The sequence below is a fragment of the Poromitra crassiceps genome (genome assembly GCF_964638095.1).
Source record: "Poromitra crassiceps genome assembly, chromosome: 10".
NCBI lineage: Eukaryota > Metazoa > Chordata > Actinopteri > Beryciformes > Melamphaidae > Poromitra > Poromitra crassiceps.
Window position 1 is genome coordinate 21,714,495 of NC_139631.1, and position 17,246 is coordinate 21,731,740.

The following is a 17,246-nucleotide window of genomic DNA, read 5'->3' on the forward strand; positions in this document are numbered from 1 at the left end:
TCCAGGATAGTAGGGTCATCTGTGGCACTTCCGTGACCGTGGAGAGCGAACCCACATGGAAAGAATCTATATGTACCCTATATGTTTTAATATAGGGCCACATATAGTTTTCCCATATATGGTGCATACATAAAATTGGCCGTTTTCCTATATTATATGTACATATATGTACCTATATGTATAGGTACATATATGTACCTATATGTACATATAATATAGGAAATCGGCCAATTTTATGTATGCACCATATATGGGAAACCTATATGTACATATATGTACCTATATGTAGGATTTTAAATAAAAAAAAATAGCAGCGCACACGGGATTCAAACCCCGTTCTCCAAGGTTCAAGCCGTGCGCTCTAGTGCTGAGCTATACATTTTCTTATACTAACCAGAGAGCCGGGCACATTATATACTCTCTTGCACACAACGTAGACCGACGTCAGCGATCGGGAAGTTATTTTATGTGATGCGTACGATCGTAACAGACTAAAATGATGTTGTGTGTGTGTGTGCATCTATAGTCTGTAGGCTGTACGGCTTCAGAGCTAACCTTAACCTCGTTCCGCACTTGGTGCAGACCGGTGCAGACTTGCTTTGGTCTAGTCAGTCACAGCTAGTAAGTACTTGCGCATGCTCGTTGCTGCAGGAACTGAATTCATTATTTTATAGTATTGCGCTAAACTATTAACCATAGTTGTGTCCTGGAAGCTTTTTGCTGGCACCACATAGCCTATAGTCCCATATTTATGATATTTCATGTGACATAAAATGCGTTGAAATGTAGTTTTCGTGTAGATCAGATTTCAACTCTCAGTTACACAATAAAAGACAATAAAATGCCAATTCACACACTATCAATATTGTCTCTATTCCAAACTACAACAAATGTTTTAACAATATGATGAACCAAATTGTGTTTTTTTACACGTTTACGTTGTAACCTCATTTTAGCCGGTTGAAAAGAGGGTGAAATTAGGTCTTAGACGTTCAAACCCAATATCACCCAGATTTAAACTAAAAATCAACGTTGAAAAAACGTTTTGTGCTCGCTGGGTATATATGGATTATGACACAGTGTATACAAACAGATTTGTAAATGACCTAGGAGGCATATACCTTGTATTGTGTACATATATGGCCTATATGTGGATATAAAGAAGTGAGACGTATATGACCTGTATTATGAACATATAGGGCCTTTATGTGTATATAAAGAAGCTATATAGGAGACATATATGCCCTGTATGTGCACATATAGTACATATATGTGGATATAAAGAAGCTATAGGAGACCTATATGCCCGGTATATGCACTTATATGCACCTGAATCTGGCCTATATGCAACCTATATGCGGCATAAATGTGGCCTATATGCGCATATATGCACCTAAATCTGGCCTATATGCAACCTATATGCGGCATATATATGGCCTATATGCTCCTATATGCGCATATATGCACCTAAATCTGGCCTATATGCAACCTATATGCGGCATATATATGGCCTATATGCGCATATATGCGCATATATGCACCTAAATCTGGCCTATATGCAACCTATATGCGGCATATATATGGCCTATATGCTCCTATATGCGCATATATGCACCTAAATCTGGCCTATATGCAACCTATATGCGGCATATATATGGCCTATATGCTCATATATGCTGCATATAGGTTGCATATAGGTTGCATATAGTTGCATATATGTTCATATAGATTCTTTCCATGTGGGAAGGTCCGTTTCTCAATGGATTTGTCATCTAGGAGGGTTAATAAACAAATTTAGCCGGGTGTATTTTTAAAAAAGGCGGGGAAAATATTTGAGAGACCAAAATCCAAAATGTCTGCCGTGGAAATGAACTTTTTAATGGTTTGACCTACAATGATGCACAATACATGGTTTCAGAGCTTATTCTGGTCAAGGAATACATATTTGGTGTTTATATAATGATTTGACTTATTTTTGACCTTCAAATCCAAGATGGCTGCCAATTTTGAGCTCTAAAAGGCAGTTTTTTCAAAATCGTCATAGAGCCTTCATATTAGGCTTGAATGACAGGTCTTCTCATGATGAGTTGAATAATATACAGTATAAGTACACAGAAGTAATCTCTGAGGTCATTAAAGTCAATGTTTGTGTGTAAACAACAGTTGCTGATTTGCGGTTTCCCATTAAATAGGGTAGGCTACTGAGAATATGGTGTCCAGTTCATCCCATCACATTTTTATAATGAACCAAAAACAATTTTGCACTATAGCCTAACATAAAATAGTATTCTGTATGCAAAGCTAGCAAGGTTAGTTGCTTGAGCTGAATTTAAAGGTCAACTCAAAACAAACAATGAAATTAACTTTGAAATTAAAACTGAATCCTAGGCTACTAAATTTCATCAGCACACAGTAAAGGAAACTTGTCTTTGAACTCAGCTGACTGTCTAGTCCTAATCCCTGTTGTGCAATGTCCCTTTTCAGTGAAGTTTTAGTTTTTGTTAAGAGTATGGACTTTTAATCTTGACCTTGTTGGTAGGCAACGGCCCTTTTTCAGTCAAGCATTTTCAGATTAGCTCAGTCAGTCTGTGAAGCAGTCAGTGTCAGCACTTGCGCGAGCTCGCTTTTTCTCTAACTAATGTTAACATTACACACTTTAAGACACTTTGTTTGAGGATATAAAAGGAGGTACGGTGGTGTATTGGTAAGCACTATCGCCTCACAGCTCGAACGTCGTGGGTTCGATTCCCACCTGGGACGATGTGAACGCTGAAGGAATGCGTGCCCGTCCGCATGTCCTCGAGTGCCCACCGCCCAGGTGGGGTCGTCAAAAGGGCCTTTCTGTGTGGAGTTTGCATGTTCTCCCCGTGCCTCCCGGGGGTTTCCTTCATATAGGAACCCCCTTCACCAAAAACATGCAATATCCTGGTTGCTAATGTGGTTCCTCCTCTGGTCGTTAAGGGCGCCTGTTCAGAGGGAGGGGAACTGGTTGGAATAGTGTGAACCTCCCACGTGCTATGTCCTACCGGTGAAGCTTCCCCTGTCAGGTGAAAAGAAGCGGCTGGCTAACTGCCCATGTCTCGGAGGAAGCATGGAGCCAGTTTCGGCTCTCCCCAGATCGGCAGAGGGTGGAGTAGCAACCAGGATAAAGAAATTACGTTAGCACTAATGGGGGATAAAAATGGGATAAAAAATCGGGGGGGAGGGGGGGGAAATATATAAAAAAAAAAAAAACTTTGTTTGAGGTTATCAACGTTATTCACTAGTCTAAAGATAGTTCTACCATCAAGAACATATAAAACAAAAGCAAAAACAATTTTTATTTGCAGAAGTCATCATTGATATTTGGTGTTAGCTAACGTTAGATAACGTTATTATTTTTGGCTAAAGTTAATGTTATCTGTCTCCACAATTCTGTCAACTGACATATGCATTTGCTTTTGAAAATAAACAGCGTATAACAGCAATATAATATAACAGTAATATAATAGCGAGTTGCTTTCCCTCCCAATGAAAGACAAAGCACACAATGTCCTATGAATGTGTGCTAAAATGTGACAAGCCTTGCAAGCCCACCGATACAATAAATCAAGGCAAATGGGACAGCTTACAATTAAAAGCCCAAGACTGGTCAGGACTTGATAAATTTGATGATGTTTACACCACCACCTCCTGGGAAGATGGGGCAACCAATCGGTACATGCATTCGTCATGTTATTTTTTTTTTTTATCTTCAGTTATGCTTAAGCAAGCCAGGCTGTTTATTTTCAAAAGCAAATGCATATGTCAGTTGACAGAAGTGTGGAGACAGATAACATTAACTTTAGCTAAAAATAATAACGTTACCTAACGTTAGCTAACACCAAATATCAATGATGACTTCTGCAAATAAAAATTGTTTTTGCTTTTGTTTTATATGTTCTTGATGGTAGAACTATCTTTAGACTAGTGAATAACGTTGATATCCTCAAACAAAGTGTCTTAAAGTGTGTAATGTTAACATTAGTTAGAGAAAAAGCGAGCTCGCGCAAGTGCTGACACTGACTGCTTCACAGACTGACTGAGCTAATCTGAAAATGCTTGACTGAAAAAGGGCCGTTGCCTACCAACAAGGTCAAGATTAAAAGTCCATACACTTAACAAAAACTAAAACTTCACTGAAAAGGGACATTGCACAACAGGGATTAGGACTAGACAGTCAGCTGAGTTCAAAGACAAGTTTCCTTTACTGTGTGCTGATGAAATTTAGTAGCCTAGGATTCAGTTTTAATTTCAAAGTTAATTTCATTGTTTGTTTTGAGTTGACCTTTAAATTCAGCTCAAGCAACTAACCTTGCTAGCTTTGCATACAGAATACTATTTTATGTTAGGCTATAGTGCAAAATTGTTTTTGGTTCATTATGAAAATGTGATGGGATGAACTGGACACCATATTCTCAGTAGCTACCCTATTTAATGGGAAACCGCAAATCAGCAACTGTTGTTTACACACAAACATTGACTTTATTGACCTCAGAGATTACTTCTGTGTACTTATACTGTATATTATTCAACTCATCATGAGAAGACCTGTCATTCAAGCCTAATATGAAGGCTCTATGACGATTTTGAAAAAACGGCCTCAAAATTGGCAGCCATCTTGGATTTGAAGGTCAAAAATAGGTCAAATCATTATATAAACACCAAATATGTATTCCTTGACCAGAATAAGCTCTGAAACCATGTATTGTGCATCATTGTAGGTCAAAGCATTAAAAAGTTAATTTCCACAGCAGCCATTTTGGATTTTGGTCTCTCAAATATTTTCCCCGCCTTTTTTAAAAATACACCCCCGCTAAATTTGTTTATTAACCCTCCTAGATGACAAATCCATTGAGAAACGGACCTTCGCTCTCCACGGTCACGGAAGTGCCACAGATGACCCTACTAGGACCTTACTTCCTGGGAAAAAACTGGTCCATTGGAGGGATGAGATGTCGGAACTCCTCTGGCTTCAGCTATCAGCTTCATCTTGCTTCTTCGGTCGCTATTCTCTCTCCTGAAGATTTGTTTACCGACGGGGAGAAAGCCCCACGTGATAGCCACCCGTCAATCTCTCTCTCTCTGCTCAACGCTGTAACACTGTTATAGTTTCATCTGACTGCTGTACATGATGACTTGTAGGAATATGCACGAGACTATGTTTTAACTCCAATGAGCTACGCTCGGTGTTTATTACAGAACCAGCAACAGTCTAACACATGCGCACCACTGCGCTCTCTATATCCGGTGGTGCCAGCTCAGGCGAGGCGTGGGTACGGAAGGTTCACGTTGAGGCGCCCTGTGTACACAGCCTCATTGACTAAAAAGGACGCCTATTTAAAAGCGTGGGTAAAGACAAGGCTTGGGTGCTGTGTGTGAATGTAGGGTAACACACACAGAGCGCACAGGGTGAATTTTATGAATGGAAATTGAAAACAATACGTATCATAGTGCATTTCCCAGTGCGCATATCATTTCGCAGTGTGTATACGGCGTACACCTGCGTATCACGTAGACAACACCACTGGTTTCTACCAGCTTTGGGACATATTTAACATGACAACAGCTCTGTAAGAGTCAATCCTCAACCTTAAAAAGGCTTCATTTATTTAAAAAAGAATCTGACGATATCAATGGCATCAATAAAAACAAGAGGTCCAGTTCCTGTCCATCTCCTTTCTCAGCTCTGCTTCTCTCTAAGTATGATCTCCAGGTCAGGGCAGTGTCGGTACTGTGGCTCAGGTGGCTCTGCCCAGGTGGATTGTGGCAGCTTGCTGAGGCTGCTGGAAGGAAAGGTGATGACAGCAGTGTCATTGAAGACGTCGAGCAGACGGGATGGACAAGGAAGGGACCTCTCCACACACACATCCACAGCCTGACTGATGTAGCTGTAGTCCTGCTGGAAATCTCTCTCAATCATTCTAACAGGAGGAAAGCAAACAAATGTCAGCTCATCTCTCTGCTTGTTTAGACACCATCCTACACACACACACGCACACACACACGCACGTCTTGTACAAACCTGTCCCGTATGCCAGAGAAGCTGTTTCCAATAAGTCTCAACAGAGGCAGGCTTTCTGTACTCCAGTTTTTCCACAGCAGGTTGTTGTACAGGGCTTTCCCACAATGCATCAGGTAGAAGAGAGTGGGCCTAGTCGTGAGACGCTTCCCTTCCTGCAGGACAGTTGGAAAATGGTAAATGGCCTGCATTTATATAGCGCTTTTATCCAAAGCGCTTTACAGTCAGTAGGTACATTCACCCATTCACACACCGATGGCGGCAGGTTACCACGCAGGGTGCTGGCACACCAACGGGAGCAATTTGGAGTTCAGTGTCTTGCCCAAGGACACTTCGACATGCAGACTGGAGGAGCCGGGAATCGAACCACCGACCCCTTTTATCCAAAGCGATTAGTGGACGACCCGCTCTACCTCCTGAGCTACAGCCGCCCCTGGAAACACAATAGTGAAACCATCTTCAGACTTGTATCCTCTTTGCCTGAGTGCAAAAGGATGAAAACACAAACCAGCTACCTCATTCTCGGTGAGTACAGTAAGCCCCAGCTCGGTCAGCACGTCCCTCTCTCCAGATGAGAACACAGGGTCAAAAACACAGCAGTCCTTCCGTGGGATCTACAGGGACCAGGACAGTGGAACACAGCTTAGAACAGACAGGGTCACATGTAGTCTCAGTTTCCAGACGTTTGGTGAAACGGATTAAGACTGAGAGCTGAGTCTAGGTCACATGTAGTGTTTTATCTTTCAGGTGAAATCTGTATTCTCTCTGACCTGTTGTGTCTCCAGCAGCAGTAGTAACATGGCGAGCTGGTAGCGAGCCGAGACACAGGTGGAGAAGGAGCCCAGACCATAACACACACACTCCAGCTCTAAGCATGTTCCACCATCTCTGTTCCTCCCCGGCTGCATGGCAGGGACCTCAGCATCATCCCTGTTCCCTGGAGGTTTTGATTGTGTTGGTCGTTCCATCAACAGCCGCTCTGCAGACAAGAATCCTGCAGGGTCATCACCACGCTGCTACCTAAAGCCAGAACACCAGCTGAAGCAAATTTAAGTTTGCTGATGATGACGTGTCTTGACTCACCTTTCCACTCTTGCCAAAAGTCCTCACATCTCAACTCAGACCTGTAGAGGAAGAAAGCAAAGCAAGTTACCGACCTCTCTTTGGTGCACACTGTGGTGGAAAGACCTCAATGATGAGATTCTGTGCTTTAATACAATCACCATTGCCAGGTGTATGATAATTATCGTATTTGTACAATCATTTCACCCTCTGTACGATCAATAATGCCAAGATTTCCATAATGTATGATAATTTGGTCATTTTGTGACACTTGGTTAGTAATCAACATACTAATATGGATCCTATGTCTGTTTATTATATGTCTTCTCACAAACTTCTTTACAGCCAACATTCATGTCCCCCTAGGACAATTAATTTGAGTTCCGTGGTAGAGTGCTGGAATTTAATTCTTACTCAAGTAGATTATTATTTTGCTGTTCATTTACCTCAGTGGACTTACTGGTGTAAGATGTACTTTAAAAGTAAAACGAATGTTGTGTTGTGATTTTTTTAAATGATTTAAATCATCATCATCATCATAGTCAAAATTGCCTAAGTGGGCGGGCGGTAAGTCACCATTTTGCGGGGTGTCTGTTTGTGACATCATCAGTGATGTCATAAATCCGAATTGTGATGTCATCAGTGATGCCACTTGGGCAATTGTGATATCATCATCAGTGATGTCACTCGAGCATTTGTGATGTCATCACTCATCAGTGATGTCACTCGAGCAATTGTGATATCAGTAATGTCATGCGATAATTTCCCTCCAAAAACGATCATTTTTACCCTCAGGTAGGCTACCATAATTCAACATTTCCCACCTGGCATTGAATACAATGCACCTTTGATTAATGTCCTTGTTCGTTGTTTTAGCTTGTTTGCAGACCCTTTCCCCCCCTTGTACATTGAGAGCAACGTATAGCCTACCAAAATCTGTGAATATCTTTTTATTGTTGTCAGATGACTTTTCACGACTGTAGGCTACTGTAGGTAGAGATAATAATCAAAACATGATTCTGCAACCATCTCTAGATGTGTTGTAACGTCTTGTAAATGATAATGTTGAAGTTTAACAATTAATCAGGTTGCTGAGGACCCCCTGGAACTTATAGCTCCACCCCACATTAAGAACCACTAACGTTGCTCCTTACAAGGTTTCTCTTATCCGTTTAATAGTTTTCCCGACGTCCAGTTGATCCTGGCAGGGGGAAGCCGCCTGAAGTGACTTGGCTCTCCGCGCTGCGCCTTTCCTGCGCCGGGCCACCTGCCACTCTCCCGTGTCCGACATCTATACTAATTCATGGCTACCTATTATGTGAGATTTGCATCTGAAAAAAGATTGTGAATGATCAGAGTTATCACGAAAACATGTACGCTACTGCCGGAGGTTGACAGGTCCGCAAGTCCACAACCACAACACGTGGGACTGTTTTGTGAGTAACACATTGTTATATTTCCGGTAGTCATAACGTAAACCGGAAGTATTTGTGTTTTCGTGTATGGTACGAACAGGCTAATAACTATTGTTAGCTAAAGCCGACTAGCAAAAGCCAACTATCATAGGCTGATATTTCAAAGGGGGATTGATCTTTCAGGTGAGTTAGACCAAGCATATTTTCCCTGCTTTATTTACTTGTCCGGGACCGCGAGCATGACGACCACCGGTACTAATAATCAGTTAATGTTAGCAAATTAACATAAGCTTACGCGAGAGATCTAGCTAGCTATCCAAGTAGTTAACACTTGTCTGTGTCAATTTAGTCGACCCTCTCCATGAGTTCACATAAATTACTTAACTATGTTAGCTAACTGCTATGTTGAGCGCATGCTTGGCCAAGCTACAATGACCACGTGATTAGACATTGAATTCGTACATAAATATCATGTGCTGGATGCAGCTAGCATTCGCTTTAACTGCTTTTGCCGTCTTGCCATTCTCTTGACCAGGATAGCAGGTATGTCCATGTCCCATTTGTATGGGCGAAGAGAAGAGGAAGATGGGGTGGAGATGGAGAGCTTTGAGGTGACTGACTGGGATCTGGCTAACGAGTTCAACCCAGACCGTGTCAAATACAAGCAGACCAAGGAGCAGCAGACCTATGGCATCTGGGCTGATGGAGACTCAGACGATGAGAGGCCCAGCTTCGGAGGCAAGAGGTAAGGCATGGACTTGTTCGGGCCCATCTAACAAGACATCTCACTAAGAGAAATCATCAATACAAACTATGTAGTCAGTCATTCTGTCTGTGTGTTTCTTCCAGGTCTAAAGACTACACCACTCCGGTGAACTTTGTGAGTGCTGGTCTGCGTAAGACTGCAGCTGAGGAGAAACAGCAGCAGCAGCAAAAAGGCGAAGGAGATTCTGATTACTCTGATGAAGATGACACTCCTGCAGCACCGCCCCCTGCCCGCAGCGCTGCACCCTATACACTCAAAATGGTACACTTGTTTCTTTATGCATTTATTTTGTGCATGCTTATGATTATGAAAGACTTACGTGTTTACCAATGTCATATCAGTTGCTGTGTAATAATCTGTAACAGTGTTGTGTAAAAGTGTTGTATGATCAAAATAATATCTGTTTTTCTAGGGTACTTTTCGTGACAACAAGCCCCAGAGGTTTGCAGCTGGCATACGGACAGGACAAGGCCTAGGTACCTGGGAGAAACACACAAAGGGGATCGGACAAAAACTGCTGCAGAAAATGGGCTACCAACCAGGGAAAGGCCTGGGCAAGAATGCACAAGGTGGGTACAGCTGAGGAGACTAAAGTATTTTTGATATTAACAATATTGTGTAGATTACAGATGTTTATACAGACTCGTATTATATAGTCTGACTCAATGGAAGCAGGCTGTGGGACTACATATTATACACTCTTATTGCTGCAGGTATTCTAACCCCCATCGAGGCGAAGGTTCGTAAGGGCAAGGGAGCAGTGGGTGCTTACGGCAATGAGCGCACCAAGCAGAGTCTTCAGGACTTTCCTGTAGTCGACTCAGAAGAAGAAGAGGAAAAGGTACGAGTGTTGAAGAATGTCGCTCTTGTCTCCTTTCTCATTTAGACCCTGTACTAGACCCATTTATTTAGGAGAGAACCAATCGGCATCTTTTCACATTTTCCCTCCATTTCTGTCCGTGTAGGAGTTTCGGAAGGAACTCGGCCAGTGGCGTAGGGATCCTGTGGCTTCTGCTGGAAAGAAGAAGCCCAAGTATTCTTACAGAACTATAGATGAGCTGAAGGCTACAGGCAAGCTGGCTGGACGGTCTGCAACAACACCCGCTGGAGAGTTGGCACAGGTTAAGGTGCGTAAAGGACTCGTAAAATTGACTCTCCTTTTGCTTTTATTTCTTTTCCAAGCACCTCTCTCGCAGAAATGTTGACCCTTAAAATAGGTTGCTTGTAATGATGGTGAAGAATTGAAGTTTATTTGACTGTAAGTCGCTCTGAATGAGAGTGTCCCCCTAATGCCTAAAATGTATTTTTTTTCTTTCTGTTTCCAAATCTCATCTCTCCCATCTCTCTTCCCGTCTCTAGGTGATAGATATGACTGGGAGAGAGCAGAAGGTGTATTCTAGCTACAGTCACATGTCCAACAAGCACAGTGTTCCAGATGAACTTCCACCAAGCTTGGCCACGCGAGATCAGAAGGGCTCTGGCTTTGCTCTCCCCGAGCTGGAACACAACCTGCAGCTCCTCATAGACCTTACAGAACAGGACATATTACAGGTACAGTACGTGGTAAACAAGAGTATCTACCAAAAATATTTAGGCTACAAAAGGAGGTAATGCAGCCTTCTATCTATATCAGCTACCCAGAACTTCTTCCCACTGATCTGCACACAGATAATTCCCCTTGTTATGCCTCCGCCAGCCATAGCCAGGCCGGAGGCATTATGGATCCGGGTTGTCCGTCCGTACGTACGCATGTCCGTCCGCACGATGTTCGTCCGCACGATGTTCGTTAACGCGATATCTGAGGAACGCCTTGACGGAATTTCATCAAATTTGCCTCAAACATCGACTTAGACTCAAGGATGATCTGATTAGATTTTGGTGGTCAAAGGTCAAGGTCACTGTGACCTCGAACGCCATTTTCAAGCTTGTTAACGCGATATCTAAGGAATGCCTTGACGGAATTTCGTCAAATTTGCCTCAAACATCGACTTGGACTCAAGGATGAACCGATTAGATTTTGGTGTTCAAAGGTCAAGGTCACTGTGACCTCTCAAACGCCATTTTCCAGATTGTTAACGCGATATCTCACGAATGCCTTGACGTAATTTCATCAAATTTGCCTCAAACATCGACTTGGACTCAAGGATGAACTGATTAGATTTTGGTGGTCAAAGGTCAAGGTCACTGTGACCTCGAACGCCATTTTCAAGCTTGTTAGCGCAACATCTCAGAAATGCCTTGACCGAGTTTCATCAAATTTGCCTCAAACATCGACTTGGACTCGAGGATGAACTGATTAGATTTTCGTGGTCAAAGGTCAAGGTCACTGTGACCTCACAAATGCCATTTCCAAGTCGTTAAAGCGATATCTCAAGAACGGCGTGATGGAATTTCTGCCAATTTGGCTCAAACGTCGACTTGGGCGCAAGGATGAAAGGATTACATTTTGGTGATCAAAGGTCAATTTGGACTCAACAATGAACTAATGGCATAAGTCTGCGTTGCGGTCGTTCTAGTTTAGTTTATTCCTGCTGACTGATTGTTCATTGTATGTGTCTATTATGTACCGACTTTTCTACTTCTCCCGCTTCTGCACCTTGACCCCCTCTCTGCTCTTGCTGTCATCCCCTCCTGTAGTCTGCCAGACGTCTGCAGCATGAGAGAGATGTAGTTGTGACTCTGAGCCATGAGTCGAATGCACTGCAGACCAGACTGGTGACAGAGCAAGACTCCATCCAGAGAATGGAGGCTGTACTGGAACTGGTGGAGCGTTTTCAGTCTGGGGAGACGGCACCAGGGGTGGGACCCAGCCTGCAGGTACTGTACATATGCATGCAAATGATGCCTATCCACACACAGACATACCACGCCATTCCGGTTTGTTGATTCCGGTCCAGGTATTGAATCCATATAGAGCTCAACAGTCACGTGACACCTCGGTTCCGTTCCGGAAGAGTATTTCCCCGTTCGTATTCTGCAATGAGGTTTTGATTATTAGCCATAATGTGGTAACCACCAAAGGTAGACTTACCACAGGTGAGCTAGTTGTCGAAGTGAAATGATCGTATATGTTCCTGTAGAAGCCACAAATCTGTATGATATCATCCTTGTTTATTTTTAAACATTTTGTATTCAATGTATACCCACAATTCTAAAGTGTAATATTGACGTCTGTGATTGGTGGTCCAGATGATCGTCTGTTATTGGTGGAGCATGATGGGCGCTAGCCTGGTAAACCAGCCGGTCACAACTCACTTCACTTCACTCATTTCATTTAGTTCTTCCTTCCCGTCACCGTCTGGCCTGAAGCTTTCACCCAGTGTTTGCAGTGGGCGAAAGTTGGGCGGGTGTACTTGACTTGACAGTTGACAGACAACTCCTTTAGCCAATCAGCATTGGATCCAGGTGTAACCGGCTGGTTTACCAAGCTAGCTGGGCGCTAGTTCACTAGTGAAATATCTCTGGCTAGGCTACTACGAACGTAGGCTACAGTTTGCTGAGTAAAGGGCTCAAACCGCCACTGAGTGACTGAAAGTAACTATTAAGAGTCCAGCTGCTTTCAAGGCCGGCACCCGTTTTGTAATCCATTGCTCAGTTCGTCCACATTAAAGCACGGAAATACGATAACATTAGCCATGGAGCTAATAGCTGTAATGGCGCCGGTCAAGATCACTAGTCCCGCCCACTGCCGCTCAGAGTGCTTTCCCATTGAAACGCTCTGTCGCTCAATCATCCGCTAATCTGATTGGCCGTAAATGCCGGAATGGATTATGGGATGAGTAGTTCCTTGACTCTTACAATATGTGTACACACTCTTGTACCCAATTCTCTAGCTGGCCAGTCGGCTTGGTTCCAGGCTTAAAACTCTTTAGATAAGGATTTTTCAAAAAGTGATGGAGAAAAATGAATGGTGAAATTCTCTTCCGGAACCCAAGGTGATGTCACAATGTCACATGACTGTTGAGCTCTATAGGGTAATTTTCACGTGTGCTTCTCTCTCTCCTTTTTAGGAGTGTGCCCGGATCTTTGAGACCTTACAGACAGACTACTATGAAGAATATAAAACAATGGGACTAGGAGACCTGGCTGTAGCTGTGGTTAATCCTTTACTCAAAGAGAAACTTCGTACCTGGGACCCTCTGAAGGTATTTCTTAGAATTCTCTCAACATCTATCCTTCCCTCTTTTGAGATGACTACATATACTGTGATTATTTTTGCTTTAATTACTCGTGCTAAATCTTTCACTTCTCACTCTGCTCTTTGTGACACTTGTAGGACAGCTCTTATGGTCTGGAAGAAGTTGGACAGTGGAGAGCGATCCTTGAATCTAGACAACTCCACTCCAGCGCCCCAGAAGCAAACATGGACCCTTACCACAGGTAATATTGTACACACAAACATGCCTGCAGCTGTGCTGGCTGCCGTTGCATGACTGTTGTCCATTGGTTAAGTATTCTAGCCTGCGGTGGATTGCATTGCGTCATGTATTTTGCATCTTTGTTGATCCAGATTGCTGTGGGAAGTGTGGGTCCCAGTGCTGCGCTCGTGTGTGTCGAGCTGGCAGCCTCGTATGGTAGGGCCCATGGTGGACTGTGTGGAAGTATGGGCTCCCCTTCTCCCCCGGTGGATGCTGGATCACCTGCTAGAGCAGCTCATCTTGCCCCGGCTGCAGCGAGAGGTAAGACAGTCACACTATCTCCACTTACAGAGACAGAGACCAGATACTCACTTCAACTTAAATGAACTTAGATGAGGAGAAATTCATACATTTTGTTAGTGGAAGATTGATTGCCTTCTACATCTCAAACCTATTTTTATACTTTCTTTCTCAAGCATGTGCGTGTATGTAACCTGAAAAGCAGCTGCTCCAACATTCTTACCTTGTGTTTCCTATTTAATAGGTGGATAGCTGGAACCCTTTAACAGACACCGTGCCAATCCATTCCTGGCTCCACCCTTGGCTGCCTCTGCTCCAAGCACGTCTAGAGCCTCTGTACCCGCCCATCCGTAGCAAACTAGCCAATGCCCTGCAGCGGTGGCACCCCAGCGACTCCTCCGCTCGTCTAATCCTGCAGCCATGGAAAGATGTTTTTACACCAGGAGCATGGGAGGCCTTCATGGTTAAAAACATCATCCCTAAACTAGGTATGCTCAAATATACAACAACTAATGCCAACACAGCCGTGTTACTATGCAATGGCTGTCTTACTGCCACTAACCCCTAACCTATCCCTCTTTTTCCTTCTGCCTTCTCTCCACTGTGTGCCGACCTTGGCTTCCCTCCACAGCTCTCTGTCTCGGGGAGCTGGTTATTAACCCTCACCAGCAGCAGATGGATCCCTTCCACTGGGTGATGGACTGGGAGGGCATGCTGTCTCCCTCCAGCCTTGTGTCCCTGCTGGACAAAAACTTCTTTCCAAAGTGGTTGCAGGTTAGCTAATGTATTAATATAATGTACATACAGAACAGAGGGTTATCAAGATGAGTTTAGCTACACCATTGAGTGATATATGTATTTAAGTAACTTTGATTAATAGGTTTTGTTTTGTGTTTGCGTGTGTGGTGTTTATTTACAGGTCCTGTGCTCATGGCTGAGCAACAGTCCTAACTATGAGGAAATCACCAAGTGGTACCTGGGTTGGAAGACCACATTCAGTGATATGTTGTTAGCTCAACCACTCGTCAAGGACAAATTCAACGAAGCTTTGGACATCATGAACCGTGCAGTGTCTTCAGGCATGGGTTAGTGTCTCGCACACTCTCGTGCATATTATGGGTAAAAACAAGCCTTACCACTTACCACACTAACACCCTTGTTCTCCTTGTTCATATCCACAGGTGGATATATGCAGCCTGGTGCCAGGGAGAACATTGCATATCTCACACAGACGGAGAGGCGAAAGGACTTCCAGTATGAAGCGCTGCAGGAACGCAGAGATGCTGAGAGTGTGGCTCAGAGGGGCATCAGCGCCGGTCTGCCCACCAACTTTAAAGACCTTATCCAGACCAAGGCAGAGGAGAACAACATCGTCTTCATGCCCCTAGTGGCCAAACGCCACGAGGGCAAACAGCTGTACACATTTGGGCGCATTGTCATCTACATAGACAGGGGGGTCGTGTTTGTGCAAGGAGAGAAGACCTGGGTCCCCACGTCTTTACAGAGTCTGATAGACATGGCCAAGTGAGGGTGGACTGATTGATGGGAGTGTCTTGTTCTGCCAAGGGTAAAAGAGAGAATAGAGGAAATGTGTTTTTATGACATCAGTACACTTAACCTTTGTCAAGAGTTACTGTATCTTTGTAATTGTATAAATGTAACTGGAACCGTGATTAAATCTTTTTTGAACTTATGTGATAATTTTTTAACTTTTTTTTTTGTAACTGTGACCTGTTACTCTAGGTCAGTGATTCTCTGTGTTTTTCATATCAAAGGAACCCTTATTTACTCCACATTACAGCCATTTGATACGTTTTTGTCTCGGACTCAAATCTGAAAATCTATCGTCAGATATGAGTTTGTCTAGAATTCCATGACTTATGTATTTTAGGTAGAGAAATGGCAGCGCAACTATGATCAAAATCATTTTTCTACATTCTAAAATTGTGTTAACTTGTAAATGAAAGCTGAAGTTTAACAATTTGTTAAAATTAGAACCCCCCTCACGCTGAGAACCACTGAATAGGTCAGTGGTTTTCAAACTTTTTCTCATCAAAGACCCCTAAACTCACACAAATTAGACCACGGACCCCCATTTGATAAGATTTTATCCTGGGGTCCCCATCTGTTAAGATTTTAGCTTTTGTGACGAGTCCCTCTCATTTCCCTGGCCCTGTCTTGCACCTGGGCCCGGGGCACTCAGACAGACAAAAGGTGCTTTGGCGAGGAGAGAGACTGAATGGTCTGAAGGTCTCCTTTAAGCCCTCCATCAGCCTATCAACCCAATATTATCCAGCTCCAGCCGGGGCCAGTACAGAGCACGCCCCTAAGTACAGAGCATGCCCATAGGCGAATCCCTCTATCCAAAGAGCACCTCAAACAAACAGTCGAAAGCGCTCCTTCCCAAACAAGAAAATGTTACATAATAAATAAATAAAATATGGCATGATTTACAAAGCGATCTAGAATGGATAACTAGCACTACAGGTGAGAGGAAAATGTAGCATTATGTTTGATCTTATAGGGTGAGGTGTTCCTTTTTTTTTTTTTAATGAAACACAGCTTTTACATTTCTATATACATGGTATATCATAATTCTTACATCTTTATTATCACACTATTACCTCTATTATCATGTTGTTACTAAGCTGTAATGTAAAGTGCTACCAGTAGTTCCTTGACAGCCTATTTGTATACTGCTTGTGTTTTTGCCAATGCCATACAGGCAGAAAATGTAATGCTGACAGTTAATAAATGTGAAAGGGAACACTGGGGGAAACAGGGAGAAGGATACTGCCTCCACAGAGAAGCAGTGACACAGATTTCAGAATCACTTTTACAACAGCGCTCTCCTTAAACACTGATGAGAATAGTTCAATGTACAATCAAATCATGAAAACCTGCCTCACTCATGGTCTCAGAACTTGAGATACTTTTTTTATTGGTCATGGACCGACTATTCCACTGGCTAGAGTATGATGGCAGCTTATGATGGGAGATGGGAGCTTACGTATATAGTGTTAGTGTTTTTACCTCTACATTTACTTGTTTAAAGGTAATTTAAGAAAATTTTGATAAATATATAGTTGTATTTCCATATCATTTGGCTTCCATAGCACAATATAATCATGTTCATTGTTTGCAGGTATTCTTCTGTACAGATTTTCACATGAGTCACTCAGGGGCTTTTAGAGAACTTAATGTTTCAGCCTTCATTCATATTCAACCTTAATGCCTCATTTAACAAAGGCACCTTTCTACTTTTCCTCCTCCCCATGGGTGTCAGCTACATGTCATAGCTCCTA

At 43.0% G+C, this 17,246-nt stretch overlaps 2 protein-coding genes across 3 annotated transcripts; one reads left to right on the forward strand and one right to left on the reverse strand.

Moving 5' to 3' along the window:
• Positions 1-5,281: 5,281 nt before the first annotated feature.
• On the reverse strand, positions 5,282-8,527 carry srrd (SRR1 domain containing). Of its 2 annotated transcripts, none has more exons than XM_083644030.1 (6): positions 8,257-8,527; positions 7,124-7,164; positions 6,811-7,034; positions 6,556-6,654; positions 6,044-6,195; positions 5,282-5,942 (listed from the first exon to the last, which is right to left on the reverse strand). In XM_083644030.1, exons 1-6 carry the CDS (start codon positions 8,391-8,393, stop codon positions 5,702-5,704), a joined length of 894 nt encoding a protein of 297 aa, XP_083500156.1. In that variant the 5' UTR covers positions 8,394-8,527; the 3' UTR covers positions 5,282-5,701. The 2 variants fall into 2 exon arrangements, with proteins under 2 accessions (XP_083500156.1, XP_083500157.1); XM_083644031.1 differs by having other exon boundaries at positions 6,811-7,019; positions 8,257-8,523.
• Positions 8,528-8,612: 85 nt separating this feature from the next.
• Positions 8,613-15,634, forward strand: tfip11 (tuftelin interacting protein 11). Its single transcript, XM_083644027.1, has 15 exons — positions 8,613-8,700; positions 9,053-9,262; positions 9,367-9,544; positions 9,696-9,852; positions 9,997-10,124; positions 10,249-10,410; positions 10,643-10,834; positions 11,921-12,100; positions 13,294-13,428; positions 13,560-13,663; positions 13,794-13,962; positions 14,186-14,429; positions 14,573-14,715; positions 14,861-15,026; positions 15,123-15,634. The coding sequence occupies exons 2-15, from the start codon at positions 9,063-9,065 to the stop codon at positions 15,467-15,469; spliced, it is 2,505 nt and encodes an 834-aa protein (XP_083500153.1). The 5' UTR covers positions 8,613-8,700; positions 9,053-9,062; the 3' UTR covers positions 15,470-15,634.
• Positions 15,635-17,246: the final 1,612 nt, after the last annotated feature.